The following is a 26,934-nucleotide window of genomic DNA, read 5'->3' as shown; positions in this document are numbered from 1 at the left end:
CCCTTCCCCATCCCTTCCCCATCCCTTCCCCATCCCTTCCCCATCCCTTCCCCCTCCTTAATTTTATAGAACTTTCACTCATCTTTTTGCTCTTCAATAAGTCAAATAATAGTAAACAATTAAAAAATAGACCAGATCTTGTCAACGGTAAGTTCTCTATTGTGACCCTGTTTGCCAACATTTCTCCGTGGGGGCAGTTCATAGCTCTGTAATCGGCTCTTCCCACGGAATATTTGCAGTAAGACAGCAGCTTATTTCCTGACAGAACGGGAGAACTAAGTAGACCAATTCTACTTCATGCTACTTTTTTTTTTCTTGGCAGTTTAAAAACATTTATGAGATGTCTCAGATATCTTGACCCTGTATTAGAGTCTAGCTTAAGAGGAAAAAATATTTTACAAGGATTCACTCTTTGTTGTTGTTTTTGTTTTTAGTGCTAGGGGCAGACACAGGGATAGGGCCATGAGCACACCAGGCAAAACCCATTTTAATCATTTCTTTCTAGCCGGGAGGTGGTGGCTCACACCTTTAATCCCAGCACTTGGGAGGCAGAGGCAGGCAGATTTCTGAGTTCGAGGCCAGCCTGGTTTACAGAGTGAGTTCCAGGACAGCCAGGACTACACAGAAAAAAAAAATCATTTATTTCTTTGTGGAAAACTGCTTTAAAAAAAATAATAAATAAAGGGGATCCTGGGAGCATAGTTCAGTGATAGAGCACTTGGCTAGCATTTGAGAGACCCTGGATTTATTCTCAGGATCACAACAAATGAACTGATATGACAGAAAGACTGGAATTCATAGTCCTTGTCCCCAAACTGCCTTTCCATTACACCACCATTGGAAAATTGTACATACACACTGCCACATCTTTGTTTTCTTAGACAAGGTCTCATTAGGTAGCCCAGGCTAGCCCCAAGCTCTTGAAGTTGCTGCCTCAGCTTCCCAGATGCTAGGGTTACAGACATGTGCTGCTGCACTCAGTACTGCCATGTTTCTATAGGGACAATCATCCTCTGTTATAGACCTAATACTCCCCAAAGATCTGAGAGGATGGATGGGCTCGGGCTTGTAAAATGTGAAGAGTTCCTCAGTGAAGGATTCTATAAGAGGAGAAAATTATTACTGTTCCTTTTACAGTCCTTTAATGAGTTATCAACCTGTCATTGATTAATCTGTTGCTTGGAATAAATCACTCCTTGTTTTTTCAGGATTACTGGAGAGACATAAATTATCCTGCGAGGTTTGTTTTTGGGGGTGGTGGTGGAGGCAGACTTTACATTTTAATAAAGTTAAATATAACAATGTTACCTGTCTCTCAAGCACACGCATATGTGCACATGTGTAACATGTCATGTACACATCTATGGGTTCTTATTCTCTCCCTCCCTCCTCTCTTTCTCTTTCACTACAGTGTGCTTCTTTAGTTTCAATTTTTATTGACTAGATTGATTGAACTTACCCAACCATTTGGGTCATCAAAGCCTCAAGTGCTTTGGGTTAGCTAAAGTATCACAAAGTCTACTAGCTCATTAGCAGTAAACCCTAATGTAGGAGAGTGATTAGAAATGAATTATTTACTGGATGTCATGCTTGCTTGTGAAATCCTTCTGCTTGTCTTTTGTTTCAGTTGCTATTATACACAAACCCCTCTTTTGAAATTTTGGTTATTCGGCAGTAAGAATTTTTGAAATTCTAAATTGTCATAAAGAAAACCCCCAAAGCTCTCCGTATGCTATAGCCATTAAATTCTTTACAAAGGAACAGATCTCCTTTTTGGCTCAATTGGGTGCTTAAAGACCACTTGAGTGTTTTCAATTGCAGAATGGAAGAAAGGTTTCTGAAATGCCGTTGGATATGTTTGCTTGGAATTGGTTACTCTCATTGTTATCTTCTTTTAAAGGTTTATTTTGTGAGTAAAACTGGTCAATTATTATGGAAAGGAAGGAAAGGCAGGGGAAACACCCCAAAATCTGGTACGCCAGAGATAAACGGAAAAAAGGAGTAATCGAGGGATTTATTGACAGTGTCTGGGGGCTTTGGACACTAGTTTCATGGAGAGAAAAGTTTCTGATACTGGGTAAACTGAGAAGTCATACTGAGAACATCCTTGCGGAATTTTATGACAGAGAGCTATTTTTATCCGCCTTTATAATGGTTACAAAGAGGTCTGGGGGTAGTGCAGTTGCCTGGCTTTGTCTGAGTTCACTTCTTGAAAAAATTTAAGGATTAAACACTCACAAATGTTCCTAACATCTTCTGAGGGAGGAAGTGGGATGTTAGCACTTCTGCTCGGTGCCTGGCAAGCCATCACGCCATCTGTCAGCTAGCCTTCGCTTTGCCTTGTAGAGGAAGCAGGGTATTCCAATTGGAGCATCTCTTCCACTCCACATGGTAAAAATAAATGAAATTTCAATAACTGCCATGAAACATTTTAGAAGTACCCAGAAGTTTTCAGAACTGGAAGCTTTCACATGACATAGAAGTTTCAAAGTTCAGTAAATTATGTAGCAGGAGTCAAAGCTAAATTATCCACTCAGAGGGGTAACCCTATAGCTCACATGCCTGGGTCTATGTATGCAGATGGACAGATACACCTCATTTCTCATGGGAAGTTAGATTTCTTAAAAAGCTATCACTCAGAATGGACAGTTTTATGATTGCATAAGAGGAAAGGGGAAGATGACAGAGTTGTTATAGGAGGCTTTTGTGGTGTATTAACAGTTGAGAACATTAAGACTTAAATGAAGATGGGATGCCAAATCAGCCTAAAACTCAAACTTGAAAAAGAAAAAAACAAACCTTGAGCAGAGGGTCTGAAGCATATGGACACCCACCCAGTAAGCAAGAGGGCAAAGGGAGCCCCAGACTTTAGCTTATTAAAGATGACCTTTCCCCTCTCTAAAATTTCAAAGCTGACGTTTCAAGTGCCGAGCAGACTGTGTGCCATATGTAACATGACCTCAGTCCCACTCTGCCTGAGCACTGATGGCGTCACTAATGAGAGGTGAAAGGTCCTTCTCTTGCAGCTTTTTCAGAAAGCCACCAACTCATGCCTGTGAAGTAAGGCTGCTCCTCCCCTCCCCCCTTGACTTTAAGACAATTACGTTTCATACACAGCCTCAAAAACACTTTTATTGCCAGTTGATTCGCTTATAGCCACAGTCAAATGGCAGGATGTGCATCGCATGCAGAAGAAAATATTTATTTTGACTCAGAAGGCAAAGGGATTAAGAGAACATTGTTGTAACGCTGCCTTTCATCTGCGTTTTAAAAGGGAAACTTTCCAGAGGCATCCATTGAAGTTCTATTTTTTAATAAAGGGTATCAAAGAGTTTTAGAAGGCCAGGTGTGTGTTTACCTGAAGGGAGAGGAGAAAGGGAAGGCGCTATACTAGGAGGAAGAGGCAGTTTTCGCACAGGCTGGGGAAAAAAAATGTGTGCTGGAATCTGTTACAAGCATTTCTAGGAGCCAGCTCCCACCCCCACCCGCATTACCCCTCCTTGTTCCTGCTGCCTGGAAACAAAATAGCTCTTTTCCAAGCGGGTTGTTATCATATTCATGGCACGGTCAATTTCCGTTTGCCAAGAAAATATTTAGTCTGATCAAAGAAATTAGAAAATCGGATGAATAGAAACAGACGTTCCACAAGAGAAGCGTTTGTCAATGTGAAGCGTCAGGCAGACGGCGGCCCACCCAGTTACTGCTGGGAATTAGCTCTCCAACCAAAGGCGGAACTACAAGGCCACCTGGATTCTGCTGGAGGGGCTACCAAAGAGTCAGGTCTCTTCAGGAAATTCAAATGGAGTTCGCAACTTGAGATGCTCCAGTCGAAGAGAGGAAAGGAAACGAAGGGTTCTGGTATCCGTGCCCAAAGCAGGAGGTCCTTTATGTCTACCCACCAAGAAGGACCTTTCAAGATAGCTTACTGATGTGGGATCTATCCGGCTCTGAGACCCTTCTGCTCTGCTTTGCCTGGTTTATTATGCTTATGGCAATACAAGAACACATTGTCCTTGGTAGGTGATAGAGAAGTATGGACATTGAGAATAGAAGGATAACAATTTCTCAATAAATAATTTTCATATTTGTGGATCTGGACGGAGAATAGCTAGATTTTTGGATGTTTCTGATCTTTACCAGAGCGCCCCGGCCAACTGCAGATGGTAACGTAGAGGTTTCTTCTTGTCTTCGCTCTTCCTGGCAAGGAGCAAACAAACTAGGTGAGACCGTTTGTTGAGGTGCTTCGAGAAGTCGCGGTTTCCTGCTTGCAGGTCCCAAGACACGGAGCACAACTTTCACTAAGAAAAGGGGTCCGGATTCCTTGCTTGCCTAGAGCAAACTGGAGCACCTCTGGCCTGCAAAATTCCTTACACTGACGCCTCCAGTTTGGGGAGGGAAAAGACCGGGGTGGTGGTGGAGGGGCTATGCCTGAAGGAAGGAGGAGGAAAGGAAAGGCTAGAAGCCCAAACAAGTCCCTCTAAGAGCCCCGCGCCCAGGCTCTGCGGCTTACAGCTAAGAATCTGTCCCCCATCCCCACTCCCACCCCCGGTCCCTGCTCCTCCATCGCGGGGCGGCCGGCCCGGTTCCTTTTTTGTTTCGGTTCCTGCAGGCCGAAGGCTGCTTTGCCAGGAAGACAGCGCCCTCTCTCCTCCGGCCTGGTCGGTCGGCCTGCACCCCCTCCCTGCTCGGCTGACCTTCCGGCGCCTCCCTCTGGTCCCCGCCCTCCCGCCCCGGCTCTCCTTCCTCCAGCCCTTGCGGCGTTCCGCCCTTCTAATCGCCCATCCACCCTGGAGAGCAGCGGCCCGAGAGCCCGCCTGGGTCCGCGTTCCCCCGGCCATCTGGCTCAAGCGCCCGGCCGCGGCTCTGCACAACTGGGCGGAGCTGTCCCCACACTGCGGCGTCGGCGTCAAGGTCCCGGGTGAGGCCAGCCTCTGCGGTCCTCATGAGAACACTTCGGGTGCGCACCTAACTGAGCGCCTGATCCGGGACCCAGTCTGCACGCCGAGCGATAGGTGGGGTTGGAGGCTAAACTTGGGTGGGGGGTGGAAGAATAATAATAAAAAAAAGTCGTGCAGCCTTCTTCCTAGTCCTAAACGTGTCCCTCGAGGTTCACTGGCTTCCGGCAGCCTTACCCCCGCTGGTTTCCAGGAGGCCTTTGCCAAGAACTGTAACGGTATTGCAAAGTAGAAGCACAGGAGAGTGGGTAAGACTCCCAGAAAGGCATGGGTGAATGGGCAGCCTCAGTTCCCTGATGTTTCTTCCCCCACTATTCAAAGGATTGCAGACAAATAAATGCTGCGCGGCCCATTCAGAAACAGAGGCAGTCCAACTCCGCCCGTGAAAATCCAACTCATCTCTTGTAGAAATGGAGAAAAACAATAGCTAACAGATTGCCTACAACATGGGCATTCGTCCACAGAAATCACAGGCCTAAAATGATCCTGCACCCTGGATGGAGCCTTCTTGCTCCCAGGAGCGATAGGGCGAGTTCGCCTCGAGATGACCTCTCTGTCAAATACAGGCAGCTCCCAGCAATGAACTAATTGAGTCACAAACCACTGGCCATTCCTAACAAAGCCATCTATCTCGGCAGCTCAGCGCCCAATTTGTCCGCAGCACTTTCTTCCGCAATTCAGAAGCATTACCCTGTTTTTAAAAAGTATCACGGCAGAGACGTGGCAATTATCTTGGGCTCGGGTTACTCTAAATGGCTTTAAACTGCGAAATGGAAGAACACGAATGCGGCGAACGTGTGGATCGCCTGGGGGCTGAGCCTGCACAAGGGTTAGGGGAACGGATCGAGGAACTGGGGGAGAGAGAGACCACCGCACAGAGCCGTGGCTGTTGGCTCGGTCTTTCCACAAGTCAGAAAGAGGAGTTAGTCTTTTGCCCCTACAGATTTAGGTCTCCCAGCGACGGACCCTCAGAGCTTGGGAAAGAAAGTCTAGTGTCCTGACATAATCAGGCCAAGCTGAGAGCGGGTTTTTGGGTCCATAACAAGTTGAGAACTTTAGATGCTACTATAGGACCGAGGAGCAAAAAGAGAGGTCAAGGATCTGAACCAGTATCGGAGAATCTGGTCTCTTCCTGGGGAGGAAGGGGAGGGAGGAGGAGCCGGCTCTGAGAAGTAGGGGAGCAGTACAAGGCAGGCCTGGCGGGGGTAGGGTGGGGTGGGAGCGCGCTGCTAAGGTGAAACTCCGTAAAGCTGGAGGGGCCCAGAGACAGCCAGGCTTCTGCACACCAGGGGTGGGGGTGGCGATGGCGGTGGCGAGGAGACAGTCTACAAGTCTTCATTTCAGTCCTCCAGGGTGAATTGGGCCTGGACAATGACGCAGGAAAGAAAAGAGAACATTAAGAGGCATTCGGGTGTGTTTGCCCAGCGCTCAGACGTCTATTCATCCCTGCAGGCTGTGGCGGCCACACTGTGCGCGTGTCTTTCTCCTTCTGTTCAAACCAGCCCCCACATCTTGAAGTAATCAGTAGTTGAGGAGGGACTCGTCCCCCTGGCATCTCAGGTTAAAGAAAGAGGTCCAGGAAAATGTGGTAGAGCCATTACAAGAAATCCGAGCCGCAGTCATCAGGGACTCCAATTGCCATCGCATTAGGATTGATTAGAGACCAGCAGTACCGTAATGACCCGGAAAGAGGGGCAGCCAGGGATTATTAATATCAGAATGTGTGTGTGTTGGGGGGGGGGCTAAACTGGGGAGGGAGACGTTTTAAGTTACTAGGATTTATATATAAGTACAGGCTTACCTGAGGAAACCAGATAGTCAGGGAATCACGCAAACAATAAATCTAATTGCATCTAAAATTTCACGAAGTCTGATTTGAGAGAGAGAGAGAGAGAGAGAGAGAGAGAGAGAGAGAGAGAGAGAGAATGACAAAAGGCAGACTAACATTTTAGTTTTTTAAAAAAATAAACATGTAGATTTATAAATTAATTGTAAAGAACCAAGTGAAGAGATGGGGATACAAACTGACTACCTTTCCTTACAACTGGAATTAAAAAAAAATTGGGGTCCCTAGCCATCCTGATTTTTTCTCTTAGGAATATGTTTGCATTTTCTCTATATACATTTTTTTGCAGTCTGTATAAATCTAATAAAGAGAGTTACAATTCAAGCAGTGATACCCAGATAGTGGGTTTTGTTTTGTTTGTTCAAGATATGAATGATCAGGATTCCAAAGAGATGTGCAGAAGAAAGTGGTTTGTCTCCTTCCTTGGAGTATGAGCCAAAACAAATCAGCCCCTGATGGTCTAGGCCGAAACCCAGCTCACTGGATAATTGACTCCATCTTTCCAGTCCACCCTAACTGTTTATTTAGTGTCACCCCGAATTAGCATCACTGGCACTTTCCTCTGAACAGGAGGAGCTGCAGGCTTTCACCTCCCGAAAGGAAATTCTTCTAGCTTAGACACATGTGATTCTCAGGATGTACATTAGTTGAGAGAGAGGGAGGGAAAGTTGATTGAAAATCCAATGGAAGATAAGGACTCTCGGGGGTTTTCATTTTGTAAACTTGCTCCGATGTAATGTTTAAAGAGAGATAGACCATGTGTCTTACAGGCGTAAGGACTGATCGTGACTTCTCCCTTTCCAGAAAGGTGATAGCCACCTCATGCTGAATGGGATCTTCTGGTTCACACTTGACCATTGGTGTCCCTAGGCTGGGCTTCCTCGGTGTGCAGCTGAAGTAAAATAAGCAAAGTAGGGCCGGCGGGGCGGGGGGAGAAGAAAGGAAGGGGCTGGAAGAAAGGAAGAGGAGACCAAAGGGACAAAGCAAGAGGAGAGAGTGGCCGAAGGAGAGACAGTTCAGGTGCAAACAACATAAGCCACTTTTCTTTGAGTAGTAAAGAGAATGAGATCGAAGCACACCACAACACCTACCAAAGGCATGGGCCAAGCACCCCTGCTTTTTCCCCTCTGGGAGTTTTCAGTATGAGGAAGGGAGGGGACGGGATAGGGTTCTCAGATTGGTAGAGAACTTTGATGCGTTTCTTTGGAGGTATCCTATTTTATCTGCCTCTCTGTTTCTCGGGACGGTGAAGAGATGGAGGTGGCATTTTCGGGGCTGCACGCGGTGGACAGAGCACAGGGTTTCAGGCGTAGGACTCCAGCTGGTTCTGTTTGTCCAGGTGTGGGAGGGGGCGGCAGTCGGCTGACGTCCTGGGCCAGCCTAGCCTTTTCACACCACGGAAGCAGGAGCCTCTGTCCCCTTGCTTCCCTGCATCCAGGAGAAAGCCACTACAACCCCTACTTCCATACATAAATACATTAGGACTACAGACAAATCCTCATTGTTCAGAAATAAGCCGAGGAGGCCGGACGGCTCCCCTCAGCGAGGCAGAACGAGGCAAAGAGGAGGGGTGGGAGGGAGGGAGGGGGGGGCCGCGCGGATCCGGTGTCGCGTTGCAGATTCCCACTAAAGATAACGAAACGTGATCTATTTTTCAGAACAGCAAGTGGATGGGAAAGAACCTTGACAACACAAAACTCATTTACTAATGGACTGGTTTTGAGTTTCTCCTCTCTGGGTCCGCAAATCTCCCTTCCTGATCCCCTGGCCTATTCAGCCCTCGCAGGCAACGGCGCTCTGCACAGGGCAGGTGGGCGGCAGCTCCCGTGCTGTCGCCTAGGATCTAAACCGGGTTCCCAAGGACCCTGGGGATGAGCGGCTTCTGTCAAAGCAGAGGGAAAAGATGAATAATGTTGCCTCCGCTTGGATCTGCGTCTCCATACTGCCGCAGAAAGACGACACTAGTTTATTGAAGATGCCCTTGACTTCCAAATCTGTACGTAGGGTAGGAGCCCCAAGTCTTTCTTGATGGTAAAGGAACTCCAAGAAACCCGACTGTGAGCCTCAAGGCATCTTGCTTCAAGCCAGGAAAAAACAAGTAGGTCCTAGATACAGGGTTTTGATCCAAGGCCTATGTCAGCCCTTGTTTTCTCCTTGGCTTTTCGGTACACTGCTTAAGTATACCTGTCATTCATTACCTGCACGTCAAAGGCATTGGGCGCTGAAACCCGACTTCAGGAGCCTCTCTCCCAGCTTCAACCTACTAAGCACGAGTGGGCTAGAGTTGTTGGGTTTCCTTTAAATTCCTGCCGCATCTTTGGTTTTCATGCGATTTGCATTGACAGCAAAGGTTTTATATTACAGAACAACTCAAACCTTTCTGTGAGCGATTTAAAATGGATCATTTGGTTTATGTGGTTTGTAAATTCATGTCATTTTACCTCTTTTAGTGGTTTTCAGTGAAAGGTTCCATTTTGGGAAACCTTATATATCCAAGCCAATAATTATCATTTATAACAATTGGTTCCCTTAACCGAGGGATCCAAATAGCAGATAGGTTCCTTGGTACAAAGCACACAGCACTTCTCCTTTTTAGTTAAGTGATCTATTGGGTTAAATGCAGTAAGGGGGGAGGGGCAGGGGAATTCTGGCGGGTCCAGGCCCTCGGCCCCGCCTCTGAGAAAAAAAAATACTGTTCTCATTTACCTCGCTGCTAGTTATTATAGCACCTGTGCCGTTCCTCTTGCCACTTGTCACCAGTATCTGGTATAGTCCTGATTTCTTTTGAACAGGAGATGAAAAGAAGGGGGTTCTGGAAGATGCCGGGGAGATGGTGGTCGGTCATACACTGCTATCGCTTGCTCTCCTGTTATCCTCTGTAAATGTATTCCTGTACTTATCTGTGAGTTATGCCTCCCTTCACTGCAAAGACAGTTAATTACAAAGCATACATGGTACTCAACATATAGTTTGTTACATTTTAAGAGATGTGACTGTGTTTATAACCTTCTTCCCGTTTTAATTGTGCACACTAGTTACAGACTTTAGGGTACTGACTTTGAGAGCCCGTATAAGTCCCCATTCTGGTCCTCACACAGCTGCCGTGTCAATAAGCACTGTTCCAAGCAGAGACATTCCTTTTGGCAGGACACTGCAGTTCCCCAAGACTTCATCTGAAACGTCATAAGCACTAAAATAAGACAGGGAGGGAAAATTACCAGGCACACAGCCGTGGGCTCAGCAGTGCCAGGCTTCCAGTTTAGAAACTAAGTCATCGGGCATACCATGTGGCAGGAGCTCTTTTGAAATGATAAACACCATTAAATGCATTTTACATATATAAAAAAACCCAAGCCTAAATGTAATGATGTATCAACATCGGCTTCCAAGGTTTAATTGCATGGGGTAGACAGAGTTTCAAGGAAGCAGAAAGCACTGTGTGGGAGATCATGAGAACAGAGGTTTTCTGGTTACTTACTACTCTCGAGGGAAACAATCCCAAGATGGGAACCCTTTATGAGCTTGAAATGCATGTTGCAGGGTGCACTGGACTGGGTGCATTATTTTAAAACCATATAAATAATACAAAGGGAATCCCTGCTTTCACTTAGATCTCAAAACGCTAACCGTTCTTTGGCAGATGGAATCAAAGCACGGAAAGGAGACAAGTTTGAAGAGCCCAGTGTTTGCTCCCTGCCATTCCCTAAGAGGGCACAGTGAAATCAAAAGCATTTTTGAAGTGTACTTAAAATTCTGTTTTGAACTTATCTAATCAGAGATAAGTGTAGCCATAAAGTCACTCTCCTCCACCGTATGGCTTCCCTTATCTCCACACATTGTTCTTATCTGTTGCTGGTCTTAGCTACTGACAATAGATTATCTTTGTTTAGAGAGGCTAATTGTTTTCGAAATCTTTTTAATAATTGCTTTGGAACAAGGTGTGCAAATGAGGCTTAAGATAATTACAGCTTCATTTGTTTGTGCAGTTTTACTAAGCGTTCTCCCCACAGAAACAAAATAGCAGATGATGGGACTTACATTGCAGGACGCCTCTCATTGGCTGGCAGCAAAATAGGCCAGCATTGTCACACACACACACACACACACACACACACACACACTTTATTTAATCTTCTCGGAGCCACTGTGGTTCTAGCTTAGAGGGCAGTGTCCCTCTCAGAGCAGGGCAAAGATTATGTTACAGCCAGACAGTTATTGGAGCTGGGCACAGTTTTATTTAATTTACACCCCATTCAGCGCCTTTTGCATGAGGTTCCCCAAATTTTTTTGCTAATGGCAAGTAAAGCTTTTCAGCATCCATCGGTAGCAGAGGTTGCATTGAAGAACGCAACCGTACAAATGGAGAAACTGAGTCCAGAAGTCTATGGACCTCAAGAAACTAAATTGCAAATGAAGCCCTGGTGTCTCCATGCTACTGTGCCAGGGTCAACTCTTCTGATCGCTCTTCTAGGGGCACTTTGAGAATGAGAGGAATGTTGCCCAGATCAGAGTCCTTGAGCCCTTTGGGAGGTGTTGGGGGTTAGGAAGATAAAGGGTGTGGGGTGGGGGTCGGGGTGGGGGCTAGGTTTGGCTTCAGCCCCAGGATCAAACCTGGAAGAAGCCACTTTCTGAATGCCTGCAGCACAGAACTCTAGTTTTCTCTTGTATTATTTATCTCATTCCATAAGCTATTCATCAATCCATTATTTATTCATCTCAACATTAAGGTAATTAAATATGAGCTCACCGGGAAAAGCCAAGACTGCAAGAGACAGAGATAAGAGTATGGCGAAGAGGATCATTAGAACGTCTGCAGTCATTGATTTGTGATGAGATGCTGTGAGGCTCCCCTTAGGTGACACCAAAGAGGGCGCCGCTTCGTAAGGTCCTGACTGGTCACCACCCTTTTCAGCACCCTAGTTCCCTCCTCCCGACCCCACCTCAATTCCCACCTCTCCGAGTCCTTCTCCTCCCACCACTCCTTATCCTAGGGCTCCGCAGCTTCGCCCTCCCCACGCGGGGCGGCAGGGCGGCGGGGCTTTGCTGCCTGGCCGGGCGGCGCTCAGGCTGGCCAGCTTCGGATAGGCGCCGCTCGCAGCCAATCAGCGTGCCGGGGACGCTGCGCGCTTTAAGGCCGCTGCGGGGAGAACAGAAACCAAGTTCCCCGGCAACCGGCAGCATCCACCCGGCGGCAGGCGGGAGCCAGCGAGGCCCGGAAGGCTACAGAGTGCGCCAGCCACTCGGAATCTAGCGCGCCCCTACTTCTCTTCGTCTTCCTTCGCCTCCCACCCGCCAAAGGTCCGACTGGTCTCTGCGCCAACCCTAGGGAGGGGGTTAGGAGCAGCCGCGCCCCCCTCCCCGCGGCAGCCGCCCCCTGCTCTCCCAGCTCAGCTCACTGCCGCGTGCGCCCGGGCCCGTGCGCCCCGGCAGCGCCAGCCATGTCGATGCTGCCGTCGTTTGGCTTTACGCAAGAGCAAGTGGCGTGCGTGTGCGAGGTTCTGCAGCAAGGAGGGAACCTGGAACGCCTGGGCAGGTTCTTGTGGTCGTTGCCCGCCTGCGATCACCTGCACAAGAACGAGAGCGTGCTCAAGGCCAAGGCGGTGGTCGCCTTCCACCGCGGGAACTTCCGCGAGCTCTACAAGATCCTGGAGAGCCACCAGTTCTCGCCTCACAACCACCCTAAACTGCAGCAGCTGTGGCTGAAAGCGCACTACGTGGAGGCCGAGAAACTTCGCGGCCGACCCCTGGGTGCCGTGGGCAAATATAGAGTGCGCCGAAAATTCCCGTTGCCGCGCACCATCTGGGATGGCGAGGAGACCAGCTACTGCTTTAAGGAGAAGTCTCGGGGCGTGCTGCGGGAGTGGTACGCGCACAACCCCTACCCCTCGCCGCGGGAGAAGCGGGAGCTGGCCGAGGCCACCGGCCTCACCACCACCCAGGTCAGCAACTGGTTTAAGAACCGGAGGCAAAGAGACCGGGCCGCCGAGGCCAAGGAAAGGTACGCGGCGTGCTTGCCCAGGTTCGGGTGACCCCGAGAAGTCTCACTCTTCGCTCCCTTCTGCCTCCCGCAGGCGTCGCCACCGGCTTCCAACCCGCTGCCACCCGGCAGAGGTCGGTGGGGCGGCGCCCCGGCCTCGGCGACGCTGCAGTAAAAGTTCATGAACTCTTGAGTTTGCCTGCTAGGGACTGGGCCGCGTTTGCGTGGAGCACCCGCGCGTGGGGAAGAGTGTCGCGAATTGTCGGCGCTGGGATTGTTTCATGCCATCCTGGCTGGCTGCGGCGAAGAGAGGGGGTAGCCAAAGAATTTGTAGATCAGAGGAAAGGGGGTGGGTTGCTTGATATCGCGGGGGAAGCGGTTCGGTATGGCGGAGGGTCTCGAACCTCCGCCCTTTCGCTCCAGCTTGAAGCTGGTCTGAGTCGAACGCTTGGCCCCCTGTACCTCCTGGCTCTTTGCTCATTCTCTCTGCTTCATTCCGCGCTAGTTTGACAAAGGGAGGAGTCTTGTAAAAAGAAATACTCTGGAAAGGGAGCTCTGGGGGTGTCGCTGCTGGGTGTCCTATTAGAGGCCCCAAGCTGGGGAGAAGACTGCCGCCTGCAGCGCTCCCTGGTGCGTGGCCGGTTGCTTTCGCCGGCCCCGCCGCTGCCGCTGCGGGCGAGGAGAAGGGCTCCAGTCGCTGGCTTCCCCAGCCCGAGAGCTCGGAAGCAAAGCGAAAGAAAGAAAGAAAGAAAGAAAGAAAGAAAGAAAGAAAGAAAGAAAGAAAGAAAGAAAGAAAGAAAGAAAGAAAGAAAGAGGAAGGAAGGAAGGAAGGAAGGAAGGAAGGAAGGAAGGAAGGAAGGAAGGAAGGAAGGAAGGAAGGGGAAAAAAAGTCTCCCGCCCTCCCTCCCCTCCTCGCGCAGACGCGGCGGCTGCTCGGCCCGGGAGGTTTGCGGCGGAGCTTCTGGCGGAGGTTCGGAGGCGCGTGGGACCGATAGGCTGTGGAGCCGGGCGCAGAGCCCCGCTGTGCTCGCTTTTGTTCACTGGCAGCCTGGGGGCCGAAGATCTTGCTGCCAGGGTTCCCTCTGGGTGGGGAAACCACAGAGCCGGCCTAAATTCCGCGGAAAGGGGCTCTCCGAAAGAGAGAGAGAGAGAGACCGTGCTGGGAAGGGAGTGTGCAAACGGGCGAGCGCTAGGCGCGGGGTGGCCGCCAGCGCTGGAAACGAGGAAGAGCAAGCTGTCCTAAAGTTGACTGGGACCGGGTACGGGGACTGACACTCGGCCGTGCGGGATCTGCCAGCGCCCAGCCGGGGCGGGGCAGCGAAGTTTGCCTGGCTGAGAAGGGTGGGAGGCTCTGGATTGTGGGCGAGCAGCTCCAGAAGAGAGCAGGAGGGGCAGAGGAATGAACTAGGAGCAATGAAACAGAGGTTGCACGATTCCAGCTACCCTTTAGTTTACAAAACGGCTGGTCCCTGAAGCCAAGCGAGGGCCCACTCCCGGGTGAAATCCGAGAGACTGACTAAGCTCCCTGTGTTTACTCAGGTCACTGGGCCGCTCTGGGCACGACTTCCCATGACCTGTCCTAGGTCTCTGGAACCCCAGTCTCCGAATAGGGGCAGGGAAACTGATCATCTAATTGTTTCCTCAGATGGAGGCAGGCAATTGACTTGGGTCACGGCAAGCATTTGTGCGTTGAGCAGTTTGTCTCCTGAACATTTCTTTATCGCAACAACCATTTGTCGCAAGGCTTCCAAACAGTTACTTGGAAGTATGGGGCTGGTTAATAGGTACTTAAACGTAGCTGCTTGAACAAAATTGAAAACACATTTTTTTTTTTGCTTATTTTAAATAAACCTGGCTTATCCGACTGTGAGAAGTACAGAAGAGAAGGAAGCTATCTCCAGGGAGCAGGCCCCCCATTTCTTTAGGCCGCCTCTTCACCTCCCCCATGACCCTTGGGGCTGGGTGGGAGGCAGAGCTCCTCCGTTTGGGTTGATGACAGATTGCACAACGGCCCTTTCCTCCTTCCAGCCCCCCCCCTTCCTTCATCTCACACTTAAAAAAAAAAAAAAAAAAAACTTCTTTTTAACCATATGGCGTTGTCCTCTATTTCTCAGGGAGAACACCGAAAACAATAACTCCTCCTCCAACAAGCAGAATCAACTCTCTCCTCTGGAAGGGGGCAAGCCGCTCATGTCCAGCTCAGAAGAGGAATTCTCACCTCCCCAGAGTCCAGACCAGAACTCGGTCCTTCTGCTCCAGAGCAATATGGGCCACGCCAGGAGCTCAAACTATTCTCTTCCAGGCCTAACAGCCTCACAGCCCAGCCACGGCCTGCAGGCTCATCAGCATCAGCTCCAGGACTCTCTACTGGGCCCACTCACCTCCAGTCTGGTGGACTTGGGTTCCTAAGTGGAGAGATACTGGGGCCTTGAAGGGATGACCGGAGCAGCAACCACCCGCAGCATCTAGGGACACTTGTACATAGAAGCCAGGGACAACTCTGCAGCTTGTTTCTGAGGTTCTTTAGGTAGAGAGGAACCACAGGCTTTCACAATTGTCTTTTTAAAAATTACAACCAACAGCGATCTCAGTTGAGCATACTCTTGTTCTTCTCTCCAGATTCTTAATACCCTTGCATTTCCCCTCCCACTAAAAGGTCAGGAAACAACAAAACCACCTAGGCTTTGTTCTGGGCAACCCAGGCATCCCTTCTTCCATCTCTTCCTCCTCTTCTTCCTCTCCTTCCTCCTTCTCTTCGTCTTCTTTTTATGAACAGAAATTACAAATCAACTGGATTTTAATTATATTCTTTAATTTATTTATGGAGAAACAGCTTAGGGAAGAGGAACAGGAAATGAAGAGAAAGAGAGACAGAGATAGAGATATCAAAATAATGAAAACAAGAAACCTCAGTCTGAGGGGAACTGGCTGCCTTCTTAAGATGAATAGGAAAACTATAATCACAGCTGTTTTTTTGATGGGAAGATTAAGTTTACATTTTTCATATTTAGTGTTAAATAATTTTGTGTAGATTAAAATAAAAGAGCAGTATTAGTGAGGGAAGCAAGTGCCTAAATGTCTTAATGTCCTCTCTGGGAGGCAGTTAGAATAGCAGCCGTGTTAGTGACACAACTATTGTTGTCAATTTTAATGGGGGTTTTGGTGAATGTTTTCTTATTTTTTTTTAACTTTTATGACAAACTCTAAACATGTACCAACGAGGGAGGAGAAAAACCCGATTTCCTAAATGTCATCACTTCTTCCTTAGAGGCTTTCCAGTCTGTAGGCTGCCTCTGTCCAGAGGGCTCTGCTCCTCCTAGTTTCTACTTGCAAGGGGGTGCCAACCAATCTGGCAGCCTGGTATTTGTTACTAGAAGAGCGTGTGTTTTTAGGCTTCATTTTTATTGTATCTAAACCAGTCTACATTAAAATTCAGTAGACCAGCAGGAGTTCAATTCTGTTTCTGAAAGGTGAGTTGTGTACTGCTGTCACCGGGCCTATTGGAAAAACAAGTTTTCTTGCTTTCTTAGTAGTAGTCATGAATTGCAGGGTATTTTTGAATTCTATCACCCAAAACCAAGAGGATAGTGGCTGGGTTAACAATATGATGAAAGAAAAGAGATTCAGCCTTGGATATTTATTTATTTTTTGTTATTTAGAAATGCAGTTTTGTTTACCACTGTTTCTTCTCCACAGCCTTCATATGTTAGCTTGGCTCTCCTGTGTTAGCAACTTATGAAAAGACTGTGAAAGTAAACGTAATTTATCTGTTTTTTTTATTTTAAAGGGAACTCGAACAAGAATTTAAAATTATGAATTGATTTGTACAAATTAAAAAAAAGCAGGCCATCGGAAGCTCCTTTGTCAGATAGTGTCCAGAAAAATCCCAGTAATCATGAAGGCTCCATGTTCTTTTTGCCTGGGGCAAAATGATGTATCTTATGTATTTAGCTTTTAAGACTAGTGAAACAAATGGCATTATTTATTAAAATTCTACTCAGGATAACAGGATTGGCTTGCTGCTCGTGCTTTGTAAAATATTGTTCCCCAGGGAGAGTTTATTTATTTTTCTGACATGACAGTTTCATAATTTTGATTTTTCCTCATTTGTAAGTGTCAATATTAATATATTTCTTTCTTATCTTTCCATATTGTTTTTGACCTGAAGTGTGTGTGTGTGTGTGTGTGTGTGAAATTAAGGCTCCCCTATAATGAGGTTTTTTTTTTTTATTGTTGGATTGTTTTGAGTTCAAAAGAGAATGGTCACTGTGCTTTTAAATATAGTCACTTTTACTTATAAAGTCATTTTCCCTTGGTGATGGACAGATGTGCACACAGAGACCATCATTTGGGCTGGGAGCTCCGGGTCCCATTCTCCCTTGTTAGTGTTTTGGATCATTAAGTCGGTGTTTATTTAAGTCACTAGGGTGTTTATTCTCCACGTCTTGGGCCACGGAGAAATGCCACCCTCTGCAGGAGGGGCTCTCACAGGGAATCTCCACACATTCTTCACATTCACTCCCCAAAACAAACACCCGGCACAAAGATAGCTTTCAGTGACCCTGACAGGCTTCAAAAGAGACCGCGGAAATCTCTCTGGAAAATAAGGAAGGGCCAATTACTTTAATTTCTTGCATGCCCTCGCTTCCTACTCTGACTACCCCCCACTCTTGCAGCTTCTCTTGGCATAATTTTAGAGTCATGGAAGTTCTGTCTCCCAGGGCGCTCCGGTCCACTTCCTGCTCGCTTGGTTGGTAGATCTTGGAAAAGTCTGCAGGTCTGGCTAGCAGCTAAGACGGCCGGTCCCGTAAAAGCCCCCGTGATTACTGCTTGTAAACTCGTTAAAAGGACAGTTTTCTGTCATAGCCATAAACTCTTTGTAAAATCCCTGGCACCCGATCCAGAATGTGCATATTCCAGATGTGTTTAATAAGAAATTGCAGTCTGTCTCTCTCGGCCATTCTCCGCTCAGTCTGGCTAAGACCGAGACAAGCGGGAGGAGGCGAGAAAGCTGGATATTGCTCTTAGTTTTCTTGGCAATCATTTTTAGAGCGATCATTAGGGGGGGAACTAATCATATTTGTTTTCCCTCGAGGAAATCTTCGAGAACCAGCTGTTGAGGGGCCAATTTACCTTCTCGGAGTCAAAGTTTAACTGAATTTAGAGCCACTTTTCGTTTCTCCTCCACAATTTCATAGCAATAGCCAAAAATAATGAGCAGGCTCTTAAAAATAAAGTGGTTTTAGGATGAAACGTCACAGAATTTGCCAAGTGAGAAAAAAAAGCAACAAAAACAAAACAAAACCCTCACCAAATCGAGTGATGTTTTCTAAAATGTCTTTAATCTTAATATAAGGTCACGGGGATCCGGCTTTCTTATCGCTGTGACCCCCTGGCTGAGAAAGAAGCTTCCTAAGTATTTGGAGGCCAAGGGGTTTGGCCAGCAGTTCCTGAGTCTTTGGCTTAGCAGATAATTGGGATTCAAGAACTTGGATTCAAGACCTCTGGAGCTGGTAGCAGGAGGTATTAAACTTATTTTCTAGGCAAGGACAGCCTAATCTTCATCTGGAGATGGGGTGGAAGCGCCCAGTGGAACCGTGCTAACGGGCTAGCTCCAAGGGCCAGGCACCCCTGCGCAGCGGCCCTCCAGTTCTGCAATGTCCGCTTGCAGAGGCCGCCTTCATAGAGGCCTCCCACGTCTGAAGTTTCGCTTGGCCCACGGGCAGGACTCCAGACCCAGGATCCAGAGGCTTCTTCTGCTTCAGAGAACTCGGGGGTTTGGGGGGGGGGGGCGTCTGTTATCTGCCTGCTCAGGAGGCAGTAGGTGCCACTCTGCATTGAGGAGGCAAGAGCAGTCCTGGAGCACTGAGACCACAAGGACAGTCTCTGCTCTCTGTGACTTCCAAAGACAACAGCACCTGTCTCAGAACCCGGATCCTAAGGCAGCTCCAGGCGCAGGGACTTGATGGACTCCTGCGATGTCCCCGAGAGCAGAGGAGACCAGGCTGGCCTCAAGGGAAAAGAGGAGGCCTTGGGCTGGGCCTCGTGGGACAATGCAGCTGTCGTCCTGGGCGTCCTGGGACATCTCCCAGACTCAAGGCTCGGCCTCCCTGATGAGTTCCTAACGCACGTGAGTGGCATAGGACGCTCTGCCGCGGGATGACACTCGGTCCTAAGTGGAGTAGATCCCCTGGCTGCAAGAGGTTCCCAGAGCAAGTGTCAGCGTCCCCGGGCTTCTACACCACGCCCTCGACAGTCCGCTCTCGGGTTCACGCAGCCTAGGTCCTGCGGCCGGATCCCCCGCGGCCCTTTCCACTAACTAGACTGGAGCCTTGGCTTCCGCTCTGTGACTTAAACGCCTTACCGAGCGCTGGCCAGGCAGTGCCTATCAGGGAGCTGGCTTATTTAGGAGTTAGTCGCCATCTCTGCAGGCTGGCGAGAGGTACCCTGGCTTCTTAAGTATTTCTTTTAGGGCAGAGTCGTCGCTTTGTTTCCTCAGTGTGTGCGGGTGGCTCCGGGAGGCAGCTCCCTCCTCCCTATGTCCAGTCCGGGATTGAGCTGAAAGACACCACCAGTCCAGGGGCGCAGCATTCCTGGTTCTGGCGGCTGAACTACACAATCTAGCCAGATTTTATAGAAGTGGGTGGTATTGACAGGCACAGGTGGGGTGTTTCTTTTCCAAAGCCTTCTCCCAGAAGGCTCTAAAACCTCCAAGACCACCCCCTCCAGCGGTCCAAAGCCAGAGGAACTAGCATTGGTGGCCACTATGTCTCAGGAGCATTTGGCACTGAGGGTACCAGTGGACTTAGTTTCATAGGCTGCCGGTGTGCTGGATTACTTTAGCCACTAAAGAGGGAACTTCTGAGCACCCTAGGCTCTGCTCAGACTAGGTCCACAAACTCTACCTGGAAACGTCTCTAAGAGGGATGGGTTAGAAAAACTACGGGTGGACCAGGCAGGGACAACAACTATCAAAATTATGTCTGAAATGTTGGCTATCCTACTATCCAGGAAACAAAACAAAACAAAGCAAAACAAAACGAAAACCCCGCTGCCCTGGAAAGCTCTCATTTTATTTTTGCGTGTGTGTGTGTGTGTGTGTGTGTGTGTGTGCGCGCGCACACACACACACACACACACACACACACAACTTCGTTCCAGCTGATGAAATTGGAAACCTGTTCTCCTACTGAGGATGACAATCAGGGTTTTAGATGCAGTATTCCTTTCAGACAGGGAGAAACAACACTGCAGTAGCATTTAAAAACAAAGAAAAAGAGACTGCTAGGGGCGCGTGGAAAGCCTCCTGTTCTCCAATCCGGGCCTCAGATCTTCTCCTTTTAACTTGTTAATGGATGGCCCAGACTGGGATTCTCAGCAAGTAGAGTACAACCCCACACTGCTTCTAGAAAAGTACTCACTATTCTCCTTTACCAGAAAGCGAAAATACACTCCAGGACCAAACAGAACAATGTAGGAAAGAAACGAAAACCAAAAGCCAAACGTCAACACCACATCTTATTGAAAAGGAGAAATAGGTTAGTTTTAGATTTTACACATTCTTCAGTGTGCCTGAAGTAGCCACTCAATTGTAATTAAAATATCCCTGAAAGAGACTGAGACGCTTTCTTTTCCCTTATTGTTAGCGATTGCGTTTGAAAGAAAAATAGATTCTGTTCTGTACCTTTACTTTGTACAACACACTCTAAAAATGTACATCCCCTGCGTCCTTCTGGCCCCCTTTCTACCCTTCCCTCAGAGTTAAAAGATAAACACAATTATGAGGCAGTCACAGGTAGACTCCAACAGGAACACGGAGGACTGACAGCCAAATCTACTTTAATATGCCATATAAATTAGTTTAATTTGGAACTTTAAATGGATTATGACTTTTAAAATGCCGTGACTCATTCATAATAGGAACAACTTTTGAGGGGGAGGCGGGGAATTGGTGATGACTTCAGGATCTGAGCTGCTGTGCATGTGGAATTTAAATAAGAGTCCCAGACTACACACTTTCACCGACACTTCAAGTGTCTCAAGATTCATAAAGAATACATCTCACGGAGAGCGTCAACATCCTTGATAATCTACAGACCCCAGGTAGCATATCTGTGAAGTTGACTTTTTTGGGTGTACTTCTATTGACGTTAAGTATTTTTACAAACCCCAGTGTCCTCCCACCATCTCCACACACAGTTTTCCCCCTTTGCCCTCAGGCAAGGCTTTACCTGCTTTGGTAAAGTTTCCCATTTGACTCTGGAATCATCTACGTGGTTTAAATACCAGGAGAAGACAATGGGGTTGTGACCCCGTCTCACCCAAGAACAAAACAAAACAACCCAACATAAGTATGACATCTTTGGTTGGCTCTCACACAAATATTATGTTACTGTAAGCATCTGTATGTGGTAATGTTCCCCTTGGCTTGCGCTGCTTCTTGTGTGTGTGGTAGTGGTGGGGACTGGTATGGGGTAGAGGGGAACAGAAGCTTACAGTGTTGGTAGAGAGCACTCATTTTGACAGTGGGCTGGCATCCTCTGAGATATTTTGTTTGCAGAGTTAATTGTACCTCTAAGAGGTGAGCCTAGTTAGCAGGAGGAAGACAAGGCTAGTGCTGAAGTTATTTAGAAAGGTGGAAGTAGGTACTCATTCTTTAAGAGGCACACTTTAATGTCTATGGGGTGAAAGAAGCATTGAAACAATCGAACCCTTGTCTGCTCTCAGATATGAGTGGTGAATATCTTCTGTGCATTGCTGATGCAATATAAACATGACACACTTCCCCTAAAGTCAAGGGCTTTTAAAAAAATTTTAATTGAAGAATAATATTGCTCAGGGCACTAAGTACAAATCACTAACCTAAAAAAATCAGTTCTGGGAATCTGGAACCAATGGCTATTTCAAAATAAACAGACAAAATCTTCATTTAAAAAAAAAAGGCCAGGAGGATCATTTTACATGCAGTATATCTCCTTGTTTCCCACACAAAAAAAGGAACCAACAGAAAGAATGGTAATAACAGGCTCCTTACCATATTTCTACTTTAAAAAAGAAAAAAAAATCCCAGTCTGTTTTAAAGTTCCTAATCTGTTCCTCTTCCAATGTTAGTATATCTTAGCAACAAAGCTGAATGCATTTCTATTTTCCTGTCTAAAAAAATTTCCCCCTAGGGAGAGGAAAGAGGTATAAGAAAAGGAAAGACACAACAAAACATAAAATAGTGTGATTTAAAATTCATACTACAATTTTAAAGCAAAAAATTATATCTGCAAAGAGTACAAGAATGTGGACCTTTCTGCTTTGGTCTAGCTAAGCAAGAATTAAATCACAATTAAAATGAATGGGAGGGAGGGAAGAGTCACTTTCCCCGAGGGGTGTAGCCCCTAACTGTTGCTATGCTCTAGGGGGTGAATCTATACCGGTGACATACTAACAGCACTGAGTGGTCTTAAAACATAGACATGAAGTTAGGGTGTGGTGGTGGGAGATGGGAGGCATTGAGAGGAAGTGAGGTGGATTTGATCAAAACACATTACATGCATGTATGAGATTTTTAAGCAGTAAATTAATAAGAAAATGATAGGGGAGCCTTTGAGAGTTTTTGGTCTAATACAGAGCTCTGTCGGTACTCTACATATTGATGGCTGAGGGAAGAATGGGGAACAGAGAAATACTTAACTCACAGACGTTTCTTAGAAACGCCTCTTGAAGTTTCCCTTTTACTACAAGCAACTAGTGGCATCCAGGTAGACAGTAGAGAGATGCTGGAGGTTAGGGATTAACCCCCTGACATCTAATAGGTAGGACTTCCAATAGGTGTCATGGAGGTGTCTCATTCTACCTTAAATCCAGGGAACACTAGACGCTTTAAAAAAAAAAACCTGCCAAGTAGGGTGGGATGCAAGATGTCACCTCACACTCTCATTCTGTCATTGGGTGTGGATATGTGTTGAGTTTTCTGAAAAATATTTTCTGTTCCCGTGAGGAGACAAGAAAGAGTTAATCTGATTTCTGATAGGTTTCACGCGGTGGCCATCCCTGCCAAAAAGGAGAGGAAGCAGAGACCAGCCCTATGATTAATTCTACCTGTTTTTCCCATGAGCGATCACCTGCTCCAGGGGTCATGAATAGCAGGTAGCTCTCCCTCTCCTGGGCTCTGAGAGCCTCGTTTGTTTGGTGACAGCTGAGTGACAAGGCCTGAAACACGAGCCCACGGCCGGGCCTGATGTGGGGATAAAAACCCTGGATGTTCCCTCAAACATTTCAGGAAATGAAAGTTGTAACGCGATCCCTCCTGCGCCCACGTCTCCCCCAGCAAACACAAAAGCTCAAAGGAGCCTTCTCGGATTGAATTCAGCCTGGAGTTGATGGAGGGAAAGCGGAGCCCAGCTCGCGGAGGGGTGGGGAGGCTGGGGCCTAGGCTGGCAAGCTTTCGGAGCCGGAGGAGGAGGCGAGCAGGGCGGCTGGGCGCCTGAGGCCTGCACCCGGCCCTAGGGCCTGCTCTTCTGCTGCAACCCATCAGCCTTCGTGGGCTGTCCCCCGGCCACGCGCTGAAATCAGGGTCAACCCCCCGTGGGAGGAGAACTTGAGCATTACTCCCTTCATCCTAGGAGCTCAAGCCTCATGGTCTCCAAGCCGCATGGCCATGGCATAGGCCCAGGCCTCGTCTCTACCATACTCTTTTGCCTAGGTGAAGGTTCTAGAACCCTAGGCCAAGCCTTGGGCCTGAGCTTCCCTTCCGACCAGGCCACACAGGCTGGGGGGAGCTGCCTGGGTCTCGGGGCGAAGAGGCAGGAAAGCCGAGGCATCACTCAGCACCCTCCCGCCCGGCCGCCCTCATCAGTCAGCGGCCTCAGTCTGCCTCGGGGCCTCGGGGCACTGGTGGAAGCTTCCAGCGGGTGCCGAGTGGGGTCCGGGGAGGGAGGAGAGGTAATGGGAGAAGCAAAGCTGAGAAGTTGACGCTTGCTCTGAGCCCCACGCGGTCCTCCATCGGTGGCTCATAGTTGCCTGTCAATCATCGCGCCCTGAGTGGGATCGAGCACTCGGTGGGTGGGAGGAATTGAGCCAGAGCCCCTCCAGGGGAAGCTTTTCTCCTTAATTCAACAGCTGCGACTATTCCTTCAACCCTGATTTTTTTTTCTTTTCCCCCCTCTGTACTAAGAAATCTTCCCCAGACAGCATTATGAGTCCTTGCCTCCTCAATCTTCACGGTGACGGCGGGTTTCCCCAGTGCCCCCGGCGAGGAGAACTGATACTGATCCAGGAAGCAGAATGGTGCACAGAGATTCACCTCTTGCACACACTTGGAAACTGTGCGGCCTGGGGAAAGCTACCTAAAGCTCCAAGCCTTGATTTCCTCCTTGGGAAAATAGGGATTATGATATACTGCAGGGAAGCCTAAAATAAGCCGGAGTATTGAATATAAAATGCTCAGCACAATGCACATACAATAAATAGTAGCTATAATTATAACATCCTTAAAGTCTCCTTGCATTGTCACAAAGCTGCCTGGGAAAATTCCCATGATGCTAGAGTTTCCACTGAAAGTAGATTATAGTCATTTCTCCTTTTGTTTAGAACTGTAAAAGAAACATTATTTTGTAGGGAAAGGTTTGATTAGGGTTTTTTGTTTTGTTTTTTGAAGGATAGTCAAAACTGAAATTTCTTTCTTTCGTTCTTTCTTTCCTTTCTTTTTTAAGAAATTTATATATATATATATATATATGTATGTATACTGTCTTCAGACACACCAGAAGAAGGCATCGAATCCCATTACAGATGGTTGTGAGCCACCATGTGGTTGCTGGGAATTGAATTCAGGACCTCTGGAAGAGCAGTTAGTGCTCTTAACCACTGAGCCATCTCTCCAGCTCCCGAAATTTATTTCTTAAAGCTCTAAATAAGTGCAGAATCTAGAAGTCTAATTCCACTAACCCAGTCCTGGAATGATATTTAATCTGAGGTATTTAGATTTGCCATTTATATTCTTTATGATTTGAACTCTTACATAGATACCATCATACATGGTAGAATTCCTTTGGTGAAAATGAAACCCTCTTCAAGGTGCCTTAGATGACAAATTACTTAGACAGGAACTAAGGCGTTCAGCTGAATAGAGAATTTAAGGCCCCACCTAAATGTGTCAACACAAGTGTAGAATAAGAAACTACTTTGAAGATTTAATGCCTTGCTGATGTTGCCACAGTGCTGGGTATAATGGTGCCTGCTAAATGGTTTTTGAGGCTGCTGAGAGGAAAGAAGGTCTTCAGACAGAACAGAATTCCCAGAGTTAGAGTTTTGCAAGGCCCTCTTGGGCACATTTCTTCTCTGGTGACATTTTCTAATGATCACCAGGGATAAATAGCTCATTTCAACATATTAAACACATCTTCTCTGATTTCAAGGACTTTGCCTTCCCTGTGTTACTTAAAGCAAGATGCTTAGCTGAAAGGTTCTTGTAAAGGGGAAGAAGTGGCAGAGGGACAGAAGGAGGGAGGGATGGGGGAGAGGGGGGAGGCTTACATTAGGGATGAGGCTCATACACTCTGACATCATTGTTTTTACTAGAAAGAACATTTTGTGTCCCTTCTTTACACATTACATTTTTCCCCCTCCAGTATCTTCATTTTTCTTCAAAGAAATCCAGGTCAACCAAAAACTGTAAATGTTTGAATTTTTGGTTTAGAAAAGCTGATCAATTTACAGTCAATTACCAAATATGTTCAGGAAGAATTTGACATGTCTTTTCTGTTTGCTTATGAAATTCTATATTATATTCACATATTTCTTGTAGAGATAAATGCTTTAAAATGTATCAGAACCTATACCTATACCATGTCCTATGAATGTATAATTGCATTTATCCACATGCATGCATATTTGGACAAATGCATATTCTATTTGTAAAGATATGAATGCAAACACCTACAAGATAAACTGGGATGTCAGGCCTCTGGCTTTAGAGAATCACACATATTAAAGAGACATGTGACAGGAACTGTGACTATATTGCTGTTTGATCCTTTGTATATTAGGAAATAATTTGCACAGTGCAAGAGCCAAGAATTTTTAGAATTGCTGGGTGGTGGTGGCGCACGCCTTTAATCCCAGCACTTGGGAGGCAGAGGCAGGCGGATTTCTGAGTTCGAGGCCAGCCTGGTCTACAGAGTGAGTTCCAGGACAGCCAGGGCTACACAGAGAAACCCTGTCTCAAAAAAACCAAAAAAAAAAAAAAATTTTAGAATTATGCTTTTCTGCCATTGCCCTTAACATGACTGGAGTAAATAACTGTGTAGTGGTTTTGATTCTCTCTTTCTAAATTGTTTCAGCATCCACATGTTTAGAAACACAAAAATATGTCCGTGTGCTCACTGAAAAAACAAGGAAAACCAAGAGAGAGCATTTTAAGCCAAAGAAAAAGTTCATTTAAATTAGATTAAACTTTGCAGAGGGTGCTTCAAGGAGGGTTGGGTAGATTCCAAGCTTTAGCTTATCATTCAAGAAATGAAAGGCCTCAGGCGTTCCAAAAGGCATGTCCGCTCTAAATCAGCATCAGTTCAGTTCAAATAGAAAGATATATGACTGAACTTGAAGGCTGGATAAAGCTGGGAGTCTTGTTTCTACTCTGCAGATGCATCTTAGTGAGGTAATATGAATGTGGCGGTCCAGTCCCCCTGTTCAGACTACAGGACTGTGTATAACTGCTGAGGCTAGACTTCCTGTTCAATCACTTAGCTGCAACGAAACTGAAAGACACGGTTGTCAATACGTTCAGAAATACAGTCACTCTCTTCCTACTGGAGATTACTCACAGAGAAAATGAAATGGTCCTCATGGAATGCTTACAAGATAACAACGATGTCCTCAGCATGTTTCATGTGTGGCATTTTATCATCTTAGTTATAGGTCAGGTGCAGATAGCCCTCTAGTCCTTCAGCTTCTGATTCTATTCCCCCCTCCTTCTGATTAAGACCAAAACTGATGGATGAATATGGCAGTTTCTTGTCAAGTGCAAAATTTCAATATTAGTCAGCTGAGCAAAGTAAGGAGTAGAGCCCAAATGTTATTTTCCAGATTTTGCGTTTTAGTATTATGTAGGAGCAAAATTGCAGCCAAAAGATTCATTTGACAAGTGCTATGATTTGAGACCACCC

The 26,934-nt window shown here is 47.1% G+C and overlaps 1 protein-coding gene across 1 annotated transcript; it reads left to right on the top strand.

The window, feature by feature from the left end:
- The first annotated feature begins 11,631 nt into the window (after nt 1–11,631).
- Six1 (SIX homeobox 1) lies at nt 11,632–16,926 on the top strand. Its single transcript, XM_028790023.1, has 2 exons — nt 11,632–12,799; nt 14,893–16,926. Exons 1-2 carry the CDS (start codon nt 12,240–12,242, stop codon nt 15,185–15,187), a joined length of 855 nt encoding a protein of 284 aa, XP_028645856.1. The 5' UTR covers nt 11,632–12,239; the 3' UTR covers nt 15,188–16,926.
- Nucleotides 16,927–26,934: the final 10,008 nt, after the last annotated feature.

The sequence above is a fragment of the Grammomys surdaster genome, unplaced genomic scaffold, assembly GCF_004785775.1.
Source record: "Grammomys surdaster isolate TR1022 unplaced genomic scaffold, NIH_TR_1.0 127, whole genome shotgun sequence".
Lineage (NCBI taxonomy): Eukaryota > Metazoa > Chordata > Mammalia > Rodentia > Muridae > Grammomys > Grammomys surdaster.
The sequence above is the reverse complement of the archived record's forward strand: the minus strand, read 5'-3'. Positions and strand labels throughout refer to the sequence as shown.

Bases quoted from the DNA above. Each gene is read 5' to 3' on its own strand.
- Six1 (XM_028790023.1), top strand. From the start codon at position 12,240: ATGTCGATGCTGCCGTCGTTTGGCTTTACGCAAGAGCAAGTGGCGTGC. The intron at 12,800-14,892 runs GTACGCGGCGTG...TCTATTTCTCAG, and splicing joins GCCGCCGAGGCCAAGGAAAG to GGAGAACACCGAAAACAATA.